Below are 22,458 nucleotides of genomic sequence, written 5' to 3'. Positions count from 1 at the left end.
TAAATTCAGGGAGATTTAATTATTTGTGCAAAGCATGAGCATGCAAATATGTGTAGATGACATTAATTAGTATTGGGCCATTAGGTACAGGTGCATTTATGCTAAAAATGTAATTATTATCGTCATCTCAGTTTGGAAATTTTAACGCTTTGTAGATAGATGAAGAAATAGGATGCACCAGAATAGCTGGAAAAAATAGCTACACTTTTTTATCATCAGGAATAAAATGGTTTTCCTTTTTCTCCTTTTGACAGATTTCATGTGCTCACAACTACCACAATTCAAAAAACGGCGGCTAGTGTATGAAAAAGTCCCTGGTAGAGCTGATGGACAAACTCGTCTGAGGTTTTTTTGAAAGAAAGGATAGTGTCCTGTGCCACATTTCTTTGTTTTTGATGAAAATCTAGTAACAAAATGATTTAGATTTGCTCATTCATTAAAGAAAATGCAGTTGTTAGATGTTCTCAGTGTTTTTATATTAAATTTTCAGAATCTACATTCTGTCCTATAGGTTGCATCTTTGTAAGTAAAATATTCAAATTGGCATAAATGTCATAAGATCCAAATATCTTCCAGATTCACCTGAACATTGTAAACCTTTTTTTAGAGCAGTTGATATGATATATACATTTAGAGCAATAGCAATATATATTGTCTAGTTGTCTTCTGAAGAGCTCACTGCTTCCCACCTTCCCTCCAGCAAGCCTTTTTAGAAATGAGCCTCCATCTCAGTCTGACCCTTTAAGTCAAGAAGTGAAGATCACCAGAGTCAACCCTCCATTACTAAGAAAGTTAAAATCTAGGCAAAGTTGGAGAACTTCCTGTTTAAAGTGTTCCCTCCAGGGGTGCACCTGACTGGCTCAGTCAGAGGACTGTGCAACTCTTGATCTTTGGAACATTATTAGCTGGAGCCCCACATTGGGTGTACAGACTACTTACATAAATAAACAAATAAATGCTTAAAAAAATAAAGTGTTGCCTTCCTAAATAAAAATTTAAAACAAGTCACTAAAAATATTTGCAACCTATGTAATAAAAAAAGATTTATATTCCAAATATACAAAGAATCCTACAAATTGATAGGAAAAAGATAACTTAATAGAAGAATGAACAAAATATATGAATAGATATTACACTGAAGAAACAAAAATAGCCAATAAACATTTATCTGTACCTTCATTACTTATCAGACAAATGCAAAGGAAAACAAATCACCTATCAGATGGGCAAAATTTTTAAAAATTAATTGTATTTAATGTCCGCATATTGGAGAAAGAACAGTTTCCTATACTCTTGGTACAACATTTTTAGAGGATAGTTTGTATATTTTTTTAATGGCTGATTGTAGGTTTCTATTACTATGGTATTTATATTCCATTGAGTACATTTTTTAAAAAGATGTAATAATTTTATTTTAAAATGTCATAATTTTTAATAAAGTTATATTCTTTGCAACTATTTGGTTATTAACAAAACTTTTATAATGTCATCTCTACAATGTAGGTAATGGGTTTTTGACATTATTATAGGTGGTACACCACCAAAAATGTTTAAAGATCACAAGCACACTCTTTTTCCTGGCTTCTGAAATTATCACCCTATTACTACCAAAATTGACCTCTTCCTTCTTAGATCCTAGAGACACTCAGATATCACCTTAATTGACATCTCTTCGGTGTTTGATACTGTTAATCGTGTCCTCCTTTTTGAAAAGGGCTCAACACCACCTCTTACCTTCCTCCTCCTACTGTCTTCTTGCTATTATACTTTTATTTATAGAATGTTTGGTTTTGCTTGATTATGTAGGGGGTGGAGACTTTCATATATATATATATTTTTTTTAAGACTTTATTTATTCATAGAGATGCAGAGAGAGAGAGAGAGGCAGAGGCACAGGCAGAGGGAGAAGCAGGCTCCATGCAGAGAGCCTGACGTGGGACTCGATCCCACGACTCCAGGATCATGCCCTGGGTTGCAGGCGGCGCTAAACCGCTGAGCCACCGGGGCTGCCTGGGGGTGGAGACTTTAAAGAGAAACTATTTCTGGAAATCTAATTGCAATTTCTGTTCTAGTCTCTTAAAGTTGTGGCAGGCTTGCTTCTAAACTAAGGTAAGGCTAAGGCTTCTCAGCTTGCAGATCTCCTTTATCCTGCCTTTAATCAGCTTCCAGAGGAGAGGAGTTTCTTCATAGACCATAGACTGCAGCAAGCCTTGAGGCTAGGCTATCAACACTCATGGCCCTGCTTCCTCACCAAATGGAGTAGAAGTATCTGAGTCCTCTCAATGGCACCTGCTGTTTAAGGACACATTCTGCCTGAAACTGGAACAGTCTCTGTCAGAGGTATTGGGAAGCAAGTCTTATGTTAGGAGTCTGGGAACAGTGGATTATAGTAAGAGTATAGTAAGAGTTCTGCTTTAACAGAGCACTCCCATGGAGTCATTGTCTCATGAGGTTGGTTGATCCATAGAAGTCCGAAGGGCCTAGTTGGGCCCTTGTTAAAGGGGTCCAAAAGGGTGGATCTAGCCTCCAAGATCCTCTCCCAAACACCCCATCACAACCCAATCACAAGGAATTGTTTGAAACAGCCCCAACTTCTCAGGTTGCCTCTTGCAATGCAACCTTCCCCCCCTCCCCCCACTCCCCCCACCCCCCGAGAGCATTTCCCTGTGAAGTTTTTCATGTTCCAAAGAGTTACTTGTAGGGGCTCCTGGGTGATTAGTGTCTTCCTTCAGCTCATGATCCCAGAGCCCTGGAATTGAGTCCAGCATGGGGCACCCTGCTCAGTGGGGAGTCTGCTTCTCCTTCTTCTTTTGCCCCTCCCACCTGCTTGCGCTCTTGCTAGCCCTCTGTCAAATAAATGAAATCTTTTTTTTGTTTTTTTTAGATTTTATTTATTTATTCATGAGAGAGAGAGAGGCAGAGAGAGAAGCAGGCTCCATGCAGGGAGCCTGATGTGGGACTCGATCCCGGGACTTCTGGATCATGTCCTGGGCCGAAGGCAGGTGCTAAACTGCTGAGACACCCAGGGATCGCCCTCAAATAAATGAAATCTTAAACAAAAACAAACAAAAAAAGAGTTACTTGCCTTTAGATCCATTGTTGGTGATAGTGCTGCTCACTTTGAGGCCTTTTTAGAGATCTTACTCTAAGTTTCTAGGTCCAGCCCTAAGTTTGTAGGCCTCACCAGAACATCAGCAGTCTCTTCCAACTGTGGATCGACATAGATTCTCCTTCCCTTGCCACTGAGACTCAGGGCACAAATGGGAATCAACACCAGGAGTCCCACTCCTTGCCTCCGACACTAATAGCTTGGTTATGCTCCCCGACATAATAAGCCTGCCCTGAAACAAGGGATCCAATAATTTTAATAAATAGAGCAGCCTGGGTTAGAGGAGGTGGGGAATGCAAAGAGCAATCCAAAATGAGAACTGAAAAAGTACATTTTCCTGTCTTTTTATCTAGTTTATGATTTAATCATACAAGGTTGTTGGTTTTTTTTAAAGATTTTATTTATTCATGAGAGACACACAGAGAGAGAGAGAGAGAGAGAGGCAGAGGGAGATACAGGCAGAGGGAGAAACAGGCTCCATGCAGATAGCCAGATGTGGGACTGGATCCTGGGACTCCAGGATCACACCCTGGGCTGAAGGCAGCACTAAACCGCTGAACCACCCGGGCTGCCCATAATCATACAAGTTTTTAACAATACTTAAATAGAATTATTTAAATTAGATTTTATATAGTCCAGTATACACATCTTTTCTTTTTTGATTTCTGGATTTCCTGCCTTGCTTAGGAAGACCTTTTAATTTTTTTAACTTAGTTATACAACTGTTCCCCTAGTTTTTCTTCTAATGCTTTTGTATTACCTTTCTTCAACCCATGCTATTTTTTTTTTTTTTTTTTTTTTTTACATAATTCAAGCCCAATTTACTTCCTTTCAAATGGATGGCCAGTAATGCCAGCACCGTTTGTTAGTAAACTGTATTTTCCTACTGAATAGGAAAAGTTAAGTCTATTTCTGAACTGTTATGATCCAATCATTTGTCTATTCCTAGATCACAATAATTTTGTTAATTTTTTTTTAAATCATAGTTTTGATTCAGCATCTTCAAAGTAAGGTGGTTTTTTTTTTTAAGATTTTTTTTTTTTTTTTTTTTTTTTTTTTAAATTTTTTTTTTTATTTATTTATGATAGTTACAGAGAGAGAGAGAGAGGCAGAGACACAGGCAGAGGGAGAAGCAGGCTCCATGCACCGGGAGCCCGACGTGGGATTCGATCCCGGGTCTCCAGGATCGCGCCCTGGGCCAAAGGCAGGCGCCAAACCGCTGCGCCACCCAGGGATCCCTTTTTTTAAGATTTTATTTATTTATTTTAGAGAGAGTGCATGTGAAGGGCAGGGAGGGGCAGAAAGAGAGGGATAGGGAATCTCAAGGAGACTCTGTGCTGGGCATGGAGCCCATGGAGCTCGATCTTATGACCCTGAGATCAGCCTAAACTGAAACCGAGAGTCAGACATTAACTGACTAAGCCACCCAGGTGCCCCATATTCAAAGTAAGTTTTAATATCCAGTAAGGCATGTTTCACTCTTGCATGTTTTATACACACACACACAGAGTTTTAAAAACTATTTTTGGGGGGAGGGGCACCTAAACATATCTTAAGAATTTTTTAATTGTCACTAAAGTAAAAATGGCATATAATTTCCATTTCCATTTTTAATTAGCTCTTGCCAGCATTTTTCTACATACTTTGTATCCAGTGAGCCCCTCAAAATCTATTACAACTTTGAGTATTTCTTTTCATCAGTTTTCAAAGTGTACAATTATATAATCTATAAATAGACATTGCTTCTAAAATGTTTGCCCCCTTTCATTTTTTTTCATCTTACTGCATTAGTTAGCACCTCCAAAGCAATGCTGTATTGGGGCGCCTGGGTGGTGCAGTTGGCTAAACATCTGACTTGATTTCTGTTCAGGTCATGATCTCAGGGTCCTGGGATTGAGCACCTTGTCAGGTTCTGCACTCAGCAGGGAGTCTGCTTCTCTTTTTTTGTTTTTTTGTTTTTTTTTTTTTTGCTTCTCTCCTTCTTCCCCTCCCCCAGCTCACATTCAATATAAAATAAATAAATAAATAAATAAATAAATAAATAAATAAATAAATAAATAAAATAAATCTTTTTTTAAAAAAAAGGAAGCAGGGATCCCTGGGTGGCACAGCGGTTTAGCGCCTGCCTTTGGCCCAGGGCGCGATCCTGGAGACCTGGGATCGAATCCCACGTCGGGCTCCCGGTGCATGGAGCCTGCTTCTCCCTCTGCCTATGTCTCTGCCTCTCTCTCTCTTTGTGACTATCATAAATAAATAAAAATTTAAAAAAAAAAGGAAGCAATGCTGAACAATAGTGATAAAAAGTATGCCTGTTTTGTTCCTAACATGCTGAATGCGTCCACATTTCACCACGTAGTATGAAATCTGTTGCTTTTGATAATTATCGTTCTCTTCCAATTTCACTTAGCCACTTAGTTCTTATTCAGAACGGTTCAATTTTGTCAATGACTTGGCATAGATTCTCTTTAAACCATCCATGTAATGAATTACACTGGCAGATTTCCTTTTATCAGACTAGCTTGGTCATGTTGTATGTTCTCTTGATATACTAGTGAATTTGTTTATATTTAGGACACATATCTATTTTAAGTGAGACATCTATAGTTTTGTGTACTGTCTTACCAAGTTTTTGCCAAAGAAGAAATTAGAATCAAGAAAAGATTTTTTATATACAAGTCTGTACATAATAATGTATACAACTTAATGAGTTTGAAGAATATTCCTCTGAAACCATTATAACAATCTATGCCATAAACTTATCCATCATGTTCAAAATCTTCCTTCCATCCTCTTATTATTCTCTGTGGTAAGAACACCTAACATAAAATCTACCTTCTTAGTAAATTTTTCAGTATATAATACAATATGCTAACCACGGCCACTATGCTGTGGAGTAGATCTCTAGGACTTGTATAAGTGAAAATGTGTTTTTTAATGGAGATTTTTAAAAATGCTTATTATGGTCAAAATGGAGAATGGAACATGTTTCAATGTTGACAGAAGGGATCCAATAGTTGAAGATAAAGGAGGAAGGAAAATTGATAGTGTAATTTCAGAGAAGATAAAAAAGATCCAGAGAACAAATAGCAGAAAAGAGACACCTGAATTCTGACTGAATGGAAGAGATTCAGATCCCTTAGACTTGGAAGTTTAGTGGCCAGAAGTTAAGGGAGTTTCCCTATGATGGCTTATTTTTTCTAAATAGTAACACTAATTATGCTAAAAGATATATTCATTTATTTATGGGTTTATACATAACTATTTCAAAGTGCAGATGTCACCAGAAATTGAGCTGTTTCTGCAAATTATATTTTTTTTTCAAAGTTCTACGAGGACTCATAAGCAAAAATTTCATTTCCCACTTCCAACACTCAATTTCACAAGGAAACAAAAATTCATGAAGCCTTACAACAAAATCAGATACAAAATGTTGCTCCCTAGAAAATGATGAATTGGAATGCTTGGGTGGCTCAGTGGTTGAGCGTCTGCCTTCGGCTCAGGGCATGATCCCGGGGTCCTGGGATTGAGTCCCACATCAGGCTCCCTGCAGGGAGCCTGTTTCTCCCTCTAAGTATTTCTCTGCCCCTCTCTGTGTGTCTCTCATGAATAAATAAATAAAATCTTTAAAAAAAAAAGAAAATGATGAATCAAGCAGAAATTTTATTTCCAAGCTCATCCAAGATTATTACAAACACAAATAAAGTATCCTTTTAAAAGTATCCCAAATTAAATCAAAGGCACATTACCAAAGTAAAATACTTGTGACATTAAGAATTCAGTTAGGCCGTAGTATTTTCACATTATTTTGTTTTTAATCATTTGCAATGTTCCGAAGATAACATTTAAACATTTTTTAAAGACATGAAATGTAGGTTTCTGTGTGTGTGTTGTTGGTTTTTTTTAACAAAGTACATCCACAACTATAAAGTAGAGGAACTTAAGACAAAGACCAAATCTGCTTCATACACAAGATGGAGCAATCTAATACACAACATAACATGAATCTTTCCAAACAAGTTTGTTAAGAAATAGCTCCCATATTTAGTGTTACAAATAGTCCTCTCGTTTAGAAAAATCAAGACATAATTTAATTAATAAAGTCTGTTCTCCCCCAGTTTTATACTTGCTTGTCTTATTTAGAAACTGCAAATTCATGAGAAAAGAACAAGTTTTGTTATGGTATAAAAATCTTAGGAACAACAAATTACAAATAATTTTTTAACAAACAAAAATGTTTGCCTTCCCAAAATGTAAACATCCAGTAAATAAAACAAACATAATATTCCAGGTATAGAAACACCAGTAATTCACTTATGAAAGAGGTGTATTTGGTGGTAACATTTTTGTCTTAAATATAAAAGCATTTTACCAAAAGTCTGGCCATTATTATCTAAAGTCTTCCCCTCACTCCGTTTCCTTATCTGAGTAGAAACTCACCAATTTCTATAGAATTTTGGCTGAAATTCTGGGAAAGAAAAGGATCTGAAGGATCTGAAATAGGTAAGGAAAGGTCTGAAATATGTAAAAGTTGTTTGGCTGGAGAAAAGTGTTTTCTTGAGACTTGGAGGCAGTTAGTTATTCATCACTTTGCGCCTGAAAGCATTCCTCAGTGAGCTCCTTCCTTACTGCAAAGAGAATTAGGTAGATTTTCACATTAGTAAGATTTATACATAAAATTAGTCATCATTTCAGGTCACTTTAGTGTTCTCAAAGTAGAAAGTAACAATATAAAAAACATCCAAGCTACATCACTGAATGAGTACCCATTAAACTGCTTCATAAAAAGGAAAATGCTATGCCAGCGTAAGACTATTATTTTAATACCATAGATGTAGACATTTTCCATTAAAAGGTACAATACCTGACAGCATGATTACTTCCTTCTAATATGAATAATTTTCTTTTGCAAATCTATGAAAAAGATTCCAGTAATCTATGCCCTGATTTCTTCCCAGAAAAGGAAAAAAGTGAGAATGTGGATCAAACACATTAGGACTCATGAAATTTTTAATATACCGCTAAAAAGGTATTTTCATTTCAGTAATCAATTTTTAAACCTCTTTTAATTATCCACGTTATCCCCTAATAGCTACATTTCTTCATCTATTAAAACAGATATAGTCTGAAAGCCTCCAAGAAAAGAAATCACAGCTGGTGGTAGGAACAACTGTCCTCTGGAGAGTCCGTAGTCCCAAGAACAGCAAGCGTGCTGATAGCGCCAAGCAGCAGATCACAACTCTGGGATGGTGTTAGGACAGAAGACGGTGGGATTAAGGTCATGAAATAACTATTAGCCAACTCATTTAAAGAGCTCAAGTACATAAGGATATTAACATCTTATGAGTTAGTGCCCAAGAGGATTGAGATTCTCTCAATGAGATGTATTCCACAGGCATGCGTTCTGCTGTTTCTTCAGATACATTTTGCTGTTTCTTAATTTCCCGAACAATAGTAGATATTCAAAACCCAGTTGCCCAACCCCTTGGGAAGACCTGTGATAATGGCATGGCCCCAGTTTAGCATGGTGTATCATTACTCACCCGCCTTTAGAATAAAGCACAGGATCTGGGCTCCCGGAAGGGGTTGCTTCCAGCTGGAACACCTACCAGCAGGGCATCCTTGCAGGCATTCTGCATGCAGTACTGTTGAAGCTCTGCAGCTGCCTGCGAGACCTGAAACAAAGGGACAACAGCTTGACCTGCTGCGCACAGCCAGAGCCACCCAGCAGCCATCTGATACTCTGAAAAATGATGCTACAGCCTGATAAAGGTCCCACATCTTGTGATTGCCAAAAGTCTCTTTTTTGCTGAAAGTTCTAATAACTGAAGTCAAAGAGAAAATGTTACAATTTCCATGATTCAGGGTATATTTTTATTTAGTTGCTTCTTAAATAAAGGAAAAATAAAGCTGTATCTTTGATCCATTTAGAATCCTGGTCTTGAGACTGAATTGCTAAAGAAATAGCACATTCTAGTGCTTCCTTTACACATTTTCACTTAAAAAGTGTGCATTGATACAGTCAGGTTTGCCATGTGAACAAACTGTTTTAATGTTTACGAGGCTGGAGCCTTACCAATCTGCCCAAAACAAGCGACAAGTTTTCTCTACCAAGCTTTTAAGGCAGGATATCTTATTGGTTAAGAGTGCAGCTTCTGGAACCAGGATGCCTAGACTCAGGTTCAGCTCCATCATTACCTGTATGATCTTGGGTAAAGTTAGCTTAATTTCTCAGTTTTTGTTTTCTCATCTGTGAAACGTATTTTGCAATAGTACCTGACTCGGTGAGTTGATGAGACAATCAAATGAGTTACATGCATGTAAAACACTTGGAATAGTGCTGACATAACAGCAATACATCTGTGGCAGACTGCAGAAACAGTCACAATATTTTGCAGCTCCTCTCACCAAGAAGTAGAGTCTTTACCCACCCCTTGAATCTGGGTTGGCCTTGTGACTTGCTTTGACCAGGAAAATGTGGCAGAAATAATGGGCAAGTTCTAAGGCCCAGGCCTCAAGAGCCTTTGCAGCTGCCTCTCTTGCTGTGGTTAGAACTGTAAGACCACCACCCAATGAGCCCAGGCTAGCCTACTGGAGGTCTTGTGGAGAAGAATCAGTGATCCAGCTCCCACTACCTGCCTACTAACCTCCAGACGTGTAAGTGAAGCCATCCTAGATCATTCAGCTACCAACCCACCCTCCATCTGACTGCAGATGCATGGAAGAGCCCAGCAAAGATCAGGAGAACTGATCAAACAGGCGAGCTCAGCTCAAATTGTTGACCTAAGAATTGCAAGTTAGCAAATGCTGCTTTAAATCACAAAGTTCTGGAAAAGTTTAGTAGGCAGCGCTGATAAATATTATTCTACCTTTCTTCTTAGCCTCCATTTGATGCCTTTTTATATACATCGAGGCTTTCCTCACATTCCATTTTATGTGCACTGAGAAGGTGTTTTGTATAAAATCTCACTCCTATTGTACAAAAATGGTTCCAATTGCTGTTCAAGTATTACTACTAGTTTGTGTTACTTTTCCAAGCTTCTAAATAACTGCAAAGTGAACTCGTTATGTTTACCACCTAGTTTCTAGAATGCTTTAGGGATTTTGGTTTCATTCATTCATTTATTCATTCATGTAAGAACAGTATTTATTATATAAATATAAAAACATAATATTATCAAGCTAATGGTTAAGCTTTCTTTTCCCTCAAAAGTAGTTCTGACATTTTCATATTAATTATAATTGGAATTACTGGTTATATTCAACAGTAATTCACAAGGAATTTTAGAACCAACTATACTAATGCTTACTATTTCTCCATCAGAGGAACAGATGAATTCCACACATGATGGATAGAAGGAGACTATCTTCTAGGGCCCCTGGAAAAATGGGACTAACTAGACCCTACCCTAAAGAACATGGTCAAAAAGTTAAGCTGGGGCAGCCCCGGTGGCGCAGCGGTTTAGCGCCGCCTGCAGCCTGGGGTGTGATCCTGGAGATCCAGGATCGAGTCCCACATCGGGCTCCTTGCATGGAGCCTGCTTCTCCCTCTGCCTGTCTCTCTCTTTCTGTCTCTGTGTGTGTGTGTGTGTGTGTGTGTGTGTGTGTGTCTCATGAATAAATAAATAAAATCTTAAAAAAAAAAAAAACTTAAAAAAAAAAGCTGAATGGATATGCTGAGAAAATAAGAGAAGAATAAAAGTGGTCAGCATTTCTCTAGCACTTTTACAGGAAAAAGACTTTGGGGGCCAGGGGTGGAGTAGTGTACAAGCCCAAACACATAGAACATTTGCCATTGCCTTGGTTTGAGTCCATGCTCACCCAGCAACTTCGCAGAGACTTCTCCAAAACAGAGAAGGGGCCCTTGGAAGGATATCAAGCACTACAATCCCTGGGAAGGGATGCTCTTCACTAAATGCTAGGAAACCAGTGTCCTGGCGTATTTACTGGTCAGCAAGTCTGCTGAGAGCATCCATTCATCACTGAGCCCCAAAATGAGGCAAACTAGACCCTGAAAAGTCGTGACACCCTAAGGTGCTGCCTGAGAGAAGCCTACCAAACACTTGAAACCATACTACGGTTAGAACAAGGTATTATCTGTGTGACCTTGGGCAGTTTACTTGAATTCTCTGGGTCTGTCGCATCACCCATAATTTATTCTTAAATGTAGAAACTATCTTGCCTAGCTACTCCACAGGGTAGGCAGGCATCTGGCCCACAGCTCTCCTTTCCCCCTCAGATGCCAACATCATCCCAAACAGTTTCAACAACCCTAGTTTCAGTTCCCTGACCTCTTTCCTCCAATAGCTTTCTCCATTGCAACAGTTACAGCCAACACCTGTAACTGCTCCACATCTGAAATTTTTCGCTTCAACTTCCTACTTTCTGATCACAATCTCTCCCACCCATTCCGAACGCTGCTTCCTTATCACACTATGTCCGTTCTTTGACCTCTGGGAGAACACCTCCTCCCCTTTTGCCGCGTCTTATCACCAGGAGGCTGATGCAGTTCCTTCTCTATCCAGCCAGTGTTTTAGCCCTTCTGGCTAACCCCTCAATTGCCTTGCCCTTTGCCCCCTCCTTCCATCTTTCTCCTGTATTTCCTCTGCTCACCCACTACTTGGATCAACCACCATTCACCTTGGACACTCAGATTTCTGGGTGGCCAAATGCTACTGGAGAAGAAAAAAAAAATCCACAAGTAGGACAATCAGTCTCCAATCTCAAAGTAGCTGGGTCTTCCGAGTCACAGGTGTCTATGGATTAGGGGCTCCTCTCCCATTCCCAACAGCACTGTCCTCCACCCTCACTCTTGGGACTTTCCTCTGCCCTAGAAGAAAACCTGGCCTTCTGGGACACCCGGGTGGCTCAGTGGTTGAGCATCTGGCTTTGGCTAAGGGTGTGATCCTGGAGTCCAGGGATGGAGTCCTGCATCTGGCTCCCTGCATGGAGCCTGCTTCTTCCTCTGCCTGTCTCTGCCTCCCTCTCTCTCTCTCTCTCATGAATAAATAAATAAAATCTTAAAAAATAAATAAATAAAAAGAAAACTTGGCCTTCTTTGTCACAAAGAAAACTGTCGTCATACAAGTCCTTAAGTCTATACGTCCCGAAACACCTATCTTCACACACCTTCTGCTCTCCTTTCTTCCTATCTCAGAAGGTGCCCCTCCAATCCCATGTCCCCATGCAGTGTCTCCTCTACCTTCAATTCTCCTCTATTTGTTCCCCCTCAACCTAAAACTAGTTTGTTCCTTTCCCTCAACCTCGAAATAAGGCTTTTCGCTTTCTAAAAAAAAATAAAAATTAAATTAAATTAAAAAATAAAAATAAATAAAAAAGCCTACGTACCCTATCACAGCCCAGATTCTGCTCCTACTTCCACATACCTTACTGGAACCCCTTCTGCGTCCCACGGACGCTCCCTCCCTTGTCTTACGATCCTCACTGAGGGTGAAGTTACTTTACTTACCGGTGGCCTTCGCCACCGTCATCGCCGTAGTCTCAGCACCTAGACGGGCGCCAACGGCGGGAGAAGGCGCCGTGGAGGCCCTGGAACACCACGAACATCCGTCTACACAGAACGCTACCCTAGCTGCTCAACACACTACACAACACGCTTTTCAGTCAAGCGACTGCACATCGGACACTGACTAAGCCCCACGTAACGAAAGCCGCTCCTCCCCCGCCTTCGCCCGCTTCTCCTCGCCTCAGCCATCTTTCGGTTGCTCCCGGCGGCCACACTCTGGTCCTTTCGTCAACACTTTTCCCTCCCACTGACCCCCTCAGCCTTGTCCCCTGAGCCTGCAGCCGCGCGGCCAGACACCGGGTGTGGCGGCGGGGCCCGCGTCCCCCACGTCCCCCACGTCCCCCACGTCCCCCACACCGCGCTCCCTCCTCGCCCTGCGCCCCGTCTCCGTCCCGCTCGCGCCCCCGACCCTTCGCCAAGGCGGGTGCTCGTCGCCGCCGCGCGCCCCCAGCGCATCCTCAGCGCATCCTCAGCGGCCCCGCGGCCCCGGTCTGCGCGTGCGCCCCGCCCCGCCCCCACCCCGGCCCGGACACGCCCCCAGGGCGCTCGGCCCGGGCCGCGCTCCGGGGGTCTCGCCCTCCCCCGCCCCGCCGGGCCCGGCCTCCTCCACACGGGCCCGCGTCCCCGCCGAGGCCGGCCGGCGAGCGCCGCCCACCGAGAGACCCAGCGGCGGCGCGGGGCAGCCGGCCTCGCCTCCCACGTCTCACCGCGCCCCGAGGACCGGGCGCCGCCGGCCGCCTCACCTTGATCCTCTCCACGCCGGCCTCCAGCTTGAGCTGCTCCACCAGGCGCTGCAGGGCGTTCACGCTGGCGCCGGAAGACATGGCGGCGGCGCAGGGCTCCGAGGGCGGCGGAGCGACGTGCGGGAGCCGCGAGGCCGGGAGCCGGAGCGCCGCCCCGGGGGCGGGGAGGCCTCTGCGCCCGCCTCTGCGCCCGCCCCGCCCCCAATCCCGCCCCGCCCCCACCGCGGCCGCCCCTCGCGCCACCCGAGCCGCAGGTGAGCCACCGCGCGGGGCCCCGAGTGGCCGGGCCCGGAAGTGTCTGCTCCCCGAGCGCGGAGATGCCCGCCCCTGCGCCTGGACGCGGGCCGCGCGTCTCCTCAGCGCCGCGGGGCTTGAGGAGGAGCGGGCGCCACCTGCGGGGCCGGGGCTCCGGGGCTCCGGGGCCGGGCGGGCGGAGACGCCCTCCTGAGGGATCCGAACCGTGACGCCGTGTGGCCCGAGCCGGGGGCGAAGGCGTCGCCGTGAGCTCCTGAGGGCTCGGGTGCCTCGCCAGGGTCTGGGGAGAGGAAGGACGGACGGCAGGAGCCCCGGGAATCCGTGGCGGGGCTGTGAGTCCCCTGTTGCTGCTTCCTGGGGTCGCCAGGTGAGTCGGCAGGTAAGGTAAGCAGGGCCCAAGGCGCAGGCAAGAGAAGAAACTTCCATTCAGCCTCCCCCGCCCCCTCCCACCTCACCGTTTAACTCTAAACATTGTTTCTGTGATGCTGCATTCTTTTTTTTTTTTTTTTTTTAAAGATTTATTTGGGGGCGTCTGGGTGGCCCAGCGGTTGAGCGTCTGTCTGCATTTGGCTCAGGTCCTGACCCCGGGTCCCGGGATCGAGTCCCCGCATCGGGCTCCCCGCATGGAGCCTGTGTCTCTACGTCTTTCTGTGTCTTTCATGAATAAATAAATAAAAGTTATTAAAAAAAAAAAAAGATTGTATTTATTTTACTGTAGAAAGAGGCAGAGCAGGGTAAGGGGCAAAGGGGAGATTCTCTTCCCTGGGACAGAGGTTGGATCCCGGATCCCTGAGATCATGACCTCAGTGGAAACCAAGTATCTGAGCCTCAACCGACTGAGCCACACAGGCGCCCCTGCATTATTTGTTTTAATTGGGTGCATTCGTTTTACAAAGCTGGCATCATTATTACTGTATGTAAAATGTATGTTTTGTGTTAATTTTTTTCACTTATGTATCATAAATATTGCCTTTAGTATTGGTCCCCATTGTAGGTAGTAGATCCTTGAGCAACACAGGTTTGAACTGTGTGGGTCCACTTATGTGGGTTGTTTTTTTTTTTTTTTTTTTCAGTACAGTACTGAAAATATTTTCTCTTATGATTTTCTTTTCTTTTTTTTTAAGATTGATTGATTTGAGAGAGAGAGTGGAGGGGCAGAGGGAGAAGGCGAAGGAGAGAAGCAGACTCCCTATGGAACATGGAGTCCCCGCATCTCCGGGCTGGACTCCGGGCTGGATCCCAGCACCCTGAGATCATGATGAGAGCCAAAACCAAGAATCAGTAGCTCAACTGACTGAGCTACTGAGGAGCCCCTTCCTTTTGATATTCTTAATATTTTCTATTCTCTAGCTTTATTGGAAGAATACAGTAGATATTACATACAGCATACAAGATAAGTGTCAGTCAACTGTTATTGGTAATGCTTCCAGCCAACGGTAGACTATTAGTAGTTAAGTTTTGAGGGAGTCAGTATGTGGATTTTTTACTGCATGAGGTCAGTGTCCCTAACCCCCATGTTGTTCAAGGGTCAACTGTATTTGTCAGAACTCGTTTTGAGTAATGCAAAAAGGTAACATATTGGCTTATATAACTGAAAAGCCCAGGAACTTTAGAGTAATGGATTTCATTGCCCAAATAATAGCTTCAGGGCTCTCTTTTGGCTCTGCTTTTTCTAGGTTGACCTCATTTTCTTCAGTGGTAAATAGACTCTAAGAGGTGCTATGAAAGAATGTTCATTCCATGCTTTCACTGTCCCAGCCTAGTATTTCTTTCCTTTCTCATTGTCCCAACAAAAACTCCCATACTGGATCTCACCAACCTTATTCAGTCCTGTGCCCACCTTGAACCCATCATTATTTGAAAGCAAGCGGTATATAGAGTATGTAGAATTGGAATGTCCAGGTTAGGTGTGCCTGGACAGCAGGAGAAGGGATGCAACACCAGCTTTCCCTTTTTGGGACTGAGGCACTCATTCCCCCGGCTGATGGGAGTAGCCACAACTGATGTCTCAACTAAGTCCCTCTCTGGGAACTGCCCTTAGCTGATAGCCATCCCTCCCAGTGTCAGCACCTATCCAGATTGATGTGGGATATGTAAGACCTGAACCCCAAACCCTTTGCCTCAGGTTGGAACAACACTGAAAGATGGTCCCAGCTCCACAGTTCTTTGCTGGGATCATCTGAGGCCTTTATGGCAGCTATTTCACAGTTCAGGTCCTTCTGCACAATCCACACTCCCTAGACTCTCCCACAGGTGTTGATTTTGACACTCCCCAGTAAACTTTCTGCATGAAAATCTCTATCTTACAGTCTTTATCTCTGAGGAACCAAGCTAAGACATGCAAACTACATGGACTGAGGAGGGTAGGGGAAGAGTGGTTCCCCAAAGGGAAACCGGGGTGCTGAAACCAGACGGGGGCCAGGAGCAGTCAGAAAAGATATACCCTACATCTGTTACTTTTAATGACTGCATGATACTCCATTGTACAACCGGATCATAATCTACCTGCTGCCCTCTTACTTAACACTAGGAGGATCACCTTAACATACAGCTTTGTGCATGTCTGAGCTTGGGGCGGGGGTGGGTGGGTGGGTGCATGCATGCATTCCTAAAAGTGGAATTGATGCACTAAAAAGATAAAATTTCTTGAACTTTTCCCTACTTTATCCTCCAGAAGGTGGTAGCAATTGCTAGTCCTACCAAAAGACTACTTATTTCTCTGCACCCTCACCATTCTAGATTGTGGTTCTTTATCAACCTAATAGATGAAATATCGCATCTCAGATCTTTTAAGTATCTTGACACTGAACATTTCCTTTTTATTTTGTGAGCTATGTGTTCAGTCTTTGGTGTGTTAAAGTTTTTCTTATGACAAGAGCAGATTTGCAAATGTTAAAGCCCTCACTAGTAACAAGTTCCCTCACCACAAAGAACTTCAATCATATCCTAGTCAAAGGATGAAAATACATGTTGGAAACATTACTAGATTGCTGAGAAGACAGAATAGAATGGTCACATGTCAAAAAGGCGTGGCAGAGCACTCCAAGCAACGGTACAGACTGGAAGGGCTGTGGAAAGCTCCTCAAAAATGGCAGATCTGAGATTTTGAAAATATGAGTCCTGCACATGGCACAGAGGAAGGGCGAAAGCATTCCAACGAGGAGAGAGCAGGCCATGCACACAGGAGTGGATGGATGGATGAATGGATGGATGGAGAAGGCTCTAGTGAGCAATAAAGATACAAAGTTGTTAAGACTCAAAAAGTTACAGAAAACCTCAAAAGAAAAGGAAAAGTTTGTGGCAAGTAATGGCGTAATGGCGTAGCCACATGGTAACACATTTTAGGAATATTAATCTGGGATGAGGATACGAAACGAACTGAAAGTGAGGAAACAAAATGACTTCAGTGATAGCTTTTTGTCTTCTTGGTGGAGAGGGTGGCTGAATGAGGCCCTAGATTGGACTGTGAAGATGGGATGGAGAACAAATCCAAAGGACTAAGTCAGGCATACTCCATGGTGGTTATAAAATGTAAAGGAAGGGATGCCTGTGTGGCTCAGCAGTTGAACGTCTGCCTTGGGCTCACGGTGTGATCCCAGAGTCCCGGGATCGAGTCCCACGTTGGGCTCCTTGCGTGGAGTCTGCTTCTCCTTCTGCCTGTGTCTCTGCCTCTCTCACTCACTCTGTCTCTGATGAATAAATAAATAAAATCTTAAAATAAATAAAATGTAAAGGAAGGGGGTGGGGGGTGGGATAAAAGGATCTGAGCAGAGACCTGGCTAGAACTGGTACCTGTAACAGATGTTAGGAAACAGGCCTAGGTTTGAAGGGAGGAGTAAAGGACAAAGATGAGTTTGGCTTAGGAGAAACCAGGTCTTCAGCTATAATGCTATGTGCCTCTAAGCTGTTGGAGATGTTAAGTGGCAAGATGTTGATATGGGAGACCTCTGCTCAGCACAATGGTAGCTGAAACGGAGATTATCTCTAATTAGAAGAGGCCACTTTGGGGCTCTGAGGAGACACATAATGTACTTGTGTGTCAGCCATAAGTAGCAGAAAATGCTTGGAGGTGTCTCCCATCTCCTCTTTCATGCTGTATACACCCACCACTTCTGCCCACCTCTGTATAACTGATTGTGCTACTCTTGGAGAGGAGTCATCTGGCTTGGAAAGAAACAGCAAGGTTCTGCATAGAGCCTTCCACAGTGATCCATGGACAAGCAAGCCTGGTGCCACTGACCATCTGTGTTTTGCTTTATACTTTACCAAAATGTCTTCTCATCAAGTTTTTGCATCATGGAACTTCAGAGTGAGGAGACCTTTATATAATGTAGTCCATCCCAGTTTTAGAGATGAGGAAACTAATAGCTACTGAGGAAAGTGACTTACAGAGTACCTCACAAAGTAGGAGTAGGGAAAAGAACTTTCATTTTAGCTTCCAAGAGATGTCACTGCTCATCTTGAGTACAGTCTGTTCCCACAGATGTAGTTATTTCTAGAGCTCTAAAAGTAGGTGAGGCCCATGGACAAAGAATCCTTTCCTCCTTACCTCAGCTAAAAGGTACAGATTACCAATATATTATCTTAGAAATTTGTTACATTTTTTCATGGTTAAAATAAGAACTTATAATACAGATCCAAACCACAATGAGATACCACCTGACACCTGTCAGAATGGCTAAAATTAACAACTCTGGAAACAACAGATGTTGGTGAGGATACAGAGAAAGAGGGACTCTCTTACACTGCTGGTGGGAGTGCAAACTGATGCACTCTGGAATTGCTTATTGTTTAGCAAATTTGATTTCATTATTAGGTTCTAGATTTGGCCTTAACCCATACTTAAATGTGAAGAGTATCATGTTTTTCAAATAAGATTAATCATGTTTCATCCATACACTCGTGTGTGTCAGTACCAATATTTATCTCCCTCATTGGCCTTTTTTTTTAGGGGGTGGGGGGTCCTCTCTGTATCTCTTGGATCTGAATGCCTGTTTCCTTCCCCAGATGAGGGAAGTTTTCCGCTATGATTTGTTCAAATATACTTCGTGGTCCTCTCTCTCAGCCTCTTCTGGAATCCCAATTAGACATATATTCTTCCTTCTCAAGCTATTATTTATTTCCCTAAACATTTCCTTGTGGGCTTTTTTCTTTTTTTCCTCAGCTTCCTTCCTTTCCACCAACTTGTCTTCTATGTCACTCACTCTCTCTTCCACCTCATTAACCCTAGCAGTTAGAGCATCCAGTTTGGATTGCATCTCAGTTAAAGTATTTTTAATTTTGGCCTGATTAGATCTCAATTCTGCAGTAACAGAGCCTCTAGAGTCCTCTATACTTTCTTCCAGAGCCACTAGGAACTTTATAATTGTATTTCTGAGTTGAATTTCTGACATCGTGTTTAAATCCACATTCAGTAATTCTGGCAGTGTATTGCTTCCGGTTCTTTCTTTTGTGGTGAATTCTTCCTTCTAGTCATTTTGTCCGTGCACAGTGGCTGTATGAGTGAGCTGAGTCAAAAATATCAACCACGACCTAAGTAAAATACACCATAGATGATTCTGAAGAGATCGGAGACTAGAAAATAAAAGAAAAAGAACAGAACAAAAGAAAACAAAAGGACCACTAAAGTGAAAAACAAATTTTAAAACAAAATAGTAAAATTAAAAAACCAAAAACAAGAAGAAAGAAAAAGGAGGGGGATCCTGGTAGTGTGGAAGTGGTGGTGGAGAGAGAATATAGTCTCCCTGATAGAGGGGGATCCTCTCAGTTCTGAGTATATTTTGTTCTGTATGTTAGAAGATGCTCAATCCCAGATTTATATAAACCAGCAATACTTATATAAAGACCCAACATCAACCACAAAAAAACATAAACAAGATAAAAGGGGGGCAGAATGGGAGGGAAGAGAGAATATAGTCTCACAGAATGAACCAACCTTCGTGTGTTAGAAGGTACTTTCACCGTTGTAAAACAAAATGAGACAAAAAACAAAAACCCATATTTCATGTATCTACCAAAGTTAAATTGAGTACATTGAAGGAAATCCAGAAGTGAAAAATATATCTAAGACATGTAATTGCAGAAATATGAAAGTCAAAAAGGAAAAAGTTTAAAAATGAGTTGGTAAAAGTGTAGTTAAGGCGGGAAAAAAGAAAACATTGGAAATTTTTATATAAAAACAAGTCATAATGAAAAAAAGAAAGAAATGAAAAAAAAAAAAAAAGGCCTCTAGCTCTACATATTTTCCCTCAATCCTGGAGCTTTCCAGTGCTGCTTGTTCAGTAAACTTGCTTTTCCCCTGTTCTTCCAGCAGTTGGGGTGGGGGGGGGCCTGCTGCACTGATTCTCAGGTGTCTGTACCTGGGCGGAGATGCCGCGCCCCTTGCCAGGTGCGGGGCTCAGCTCGAGCTGTTGATCGGGTGAGGCCTTTGCTCCCTAGTGGCCCCACCTCTGCCAGGTCCAAGATGAAAAGAAGAGGGGAAAAAAATGGTCAGATTTCCAGCTCTGGAGTCGGGCTCCCGAGAGGGAGTAGTCTCCCAGTCCGCAGGCCCGGATGCCCCTGGGGGTGGGCTGGGGTGCGCTGATCCGCACAGCCCGGGGCTCCCCGCCGTGTGCCTCCCCGCCTGTGCCCGCCGCAGGGGGAGCGGAGGACAGCCAGTTTTGTCCGTCTCAGTGTCCCCGGATGGGGGCCCTGCACCGCTGGGCCTGCGCTCCCGGGGACCCCCTCTCCCGGAGGGAACGGAGGGCGGCCGCCTGCACCTGTCGCCCGGCCCTGGGCGCTGGCTTCTCCCAGATGCCCCGAGGGCGGCGGCGCTCCCGCCCTTCACCGAGGCGGGAGGCGGGAGGCGGGACTGCGGTTTGCCGCGAGCCTTCTCCGGGGCGCTGCTCCTCTCCCAGTGTCTGCGGGAACCTTGAGGCTCCTCGGCCCCTCCTGTGGTTCTGCCCGATTTCCCTGCCAAGCGCTTCCCGTCAGGGAACACTCCGGCTTGGATTTTTAAGGTTCCCGCTTGTCCAGGGCCCGGCTTTCCTGCCCGGGAGGCTTTCCTGGCTCCGCTTTCGCCCGGCTGGTGGCAGTTCCCCTCCCCCACTTGTTTTCTCCACCTTCCTACCTGGTTAGAAGCGAACGCTTCTCTCTCGGTAACATTCCAGCTGTTCTCTCTTTACATCTCAGGTCAAATTCGTAGGTGTCCATGATGTTCTGAAAGTTATCTGGGTCAGTTTGTGGGACCGGAGGAGTCGAGGACCCCTACTCTTCCGCCATCTTCCTACCGTTCTATTTATCTCCCTCAAATGCACAATTAGAACAGAGGTCATGTCTGACTTAATGTCTTAAAGTAGCTACTTATATTTAAGTAACTTATATTTATAACGCCTAATAAAAGCCATTTCTCTTTACTGTCCACAAAACTTTCAGTTTGGGGCCAGCAGACTGATTCATAATACTAGCTGAATGTTAGCTTAGCTTAGCAATGGCCTTCACTCAAAGTATCTCCAAGGTTTGGCGTCAAAGTTTATTGCCCTGGTCAAAGTCCACAAAAACAAACAAACAAACAAACCCTCAAAGAAAACGAACTAGGATTTTCTAAACAAATTCAATAGTACTAAAATATTTAATTCTCTAATCTCAACTATTTTTTCACCTAACATTTAAATCCTGTCTACTAATTGTAGTTTTAAAGATTATCCGCATGGTTCCTACCTAATAGACGTGCTATGAAACACCAACCTGATTTGTAGAACTTGGAGAATTTGTAAAGAAATAAGACTGAGGAAAGGGTTAGTAGTGGAATCTGTTCTGAAGACATTTGACATGAATATGATCCTAAGAGTAATTTTAGCACATAATTATATGGAGTGATGATAGCAATGAACAGCTATGCACCATAAACCATAAACCATTTAGATGTCAAGCAAAAGGAAATGGTGATAGGATAGCCTTTAAAAAAAAAGCACAAGAAAAAATGTCTAACTAGTGAGGTTGTCGGATCCTCTGGCCAAGATTCTTCTCCAGATGGTTCTAAAATTGAGAAACTTTTGGGTTTTTTGGTGGGGGATGGGCAGAGTATGGAGACAATAAAGATTACACTTGTAACAACTAATTGCTCTTCCTTCATTCTAGGATTTTGAAGCATATTTTGTTGAGGGAAGGAAAGAGAAGAATCATAGTCATTCAGTTAAGGAGAGTCCATTTATCTTGACCCATGCAATGACCCTGATTCTAAAAGAATGACCAAACATTTACCAAGTGAGCAGGCTGCTGGGGGTGATTCCAGAAATGAGGTTTCTATACAGCCAGGAAAATATACAACAATCTAGCAGATATGCAAAATAATATCCAACTTTACTTTTACTTTGTTTTTATCAGCCAATCTTCATGAATGCTAACATACCCCAGTCCTTTTATTATTCCATATTACTAGATTAAAAAAAAACCTAGAATACCAAAAGTTTGAAATTTTAACAGATGGGCAAGTGCCTTAGAAAAATATAACTAGGGATCCCTGGGTGGCGCAGCAGTTTGGCGCCTGCCTTTGGCCCAGGGCGCGATCCTGGAGACCCCGGATCGAATCCCACGTCCGGCTCCCGGTGCATCGAGCCTGCTTCTCCCTCTGCCTGTGTCTCTGCCTCTCTCTCTCTCTCTCTGTGACTATCCTAAATAAATAAATAAAATATTTAAAAAATATTTAAAAAAAAAAAAGAAAAATATAACTATTTCAGAATTTTAGAACAGCAGAGGGGTCCTACTGATAATCTAGTTAAAGTCCTTCCCCAGTTTTCTATCTAATGAGGCAACTGAGGCCTTCACTCACAGACTAAATGACTCACAAG

At 43.1% G+C, this 22,458-nt stretch overlaps 2 protein-coding genes and 1 long non-coding RNA gene across 5 annotated transcripts in view; 1 reads left to right on the top strand and 2 right to left on the bottom strand.

The window, feature by feature from the left end:
* SHOC1 (shortage in chiasmata 1) overlaps positions 1–1,094 on the top strand; it is an 81,488-nt gene extending 80,394 nt beyond the window's left edge. For all 3 annotated transcript variants that reach the window (XM_035696679.2, XM_025432221.3, XM_049091894.1), the window contains one exon: positions 255–1,094. In XM_035696679.2, the coding sequence (XP_035552572.1) occupies positions 255–355 (101 nt within the window). In that variant the 3' untranslated portion in view covers positions 356–1,094. The remainder of the gene's footprint in view (positions 1–254) is intronic.
* Positions 1,095–6,749: 5,655 nt separating this feature from the next.
* GNG10 (G protein subunit gamma 10) lies at positions 6,750–13,535 on the bottom strand. Its single transcript, XM_025432058.3, has 3 exons — positions 13,376–13,535; positions 8,650–8,781; positions 6,750–7,734 (listed from the first exon to the last, which is right to left on the bottom strand). Exons 1-2 carry the CDS (start codon positions 13,454–13,456, stop codon positions 8,656–8,658), a joined length of 207 nt encoding a protein of 68 aa, XP_025287843.1. The 5' UTR covers positions 13,457–13,535; the 3' UTR covers positions 6,750–7,734; positions 8,650–8,655.
* A 6,230-nt stretch (positions 13,536–19,765) lies between these two features.
* LOC125752164 (uncharacterized) lies at positions 19,766–20,725 on the bottom strand. Its single transcript, XR_007401001.1, has 2 exons — positions 20,389–20,725; positions 19,766–20,079 (listed from the first exon to the last, which is right to left on the bottom strand). It is a non-coding gene; the product is annotated as an uncharacterized LOC125752164 (long non-coding RNA).
* Positions 20,726–22,458: the final 1,733 nt, after the last annotated feature.

This window comes from Canis lupus, chromosome 11 (genome assembly GCF_003254725.2).
Source record: "Canis lupus dingo isolate Sandy chromosome 11, ASM325472v2, whole genome shotgun sequence".
Taxonomy (NCBI): Eukaryota; Metazoa; Chordata; class Mammalia; order Carnivora; family Canidae; genus Canis; species Canis lupus.
Note: the sequence above shows the minus strand (reverse complement) of the source record. Positions and strands in the feature narration are given on the sequence as shown.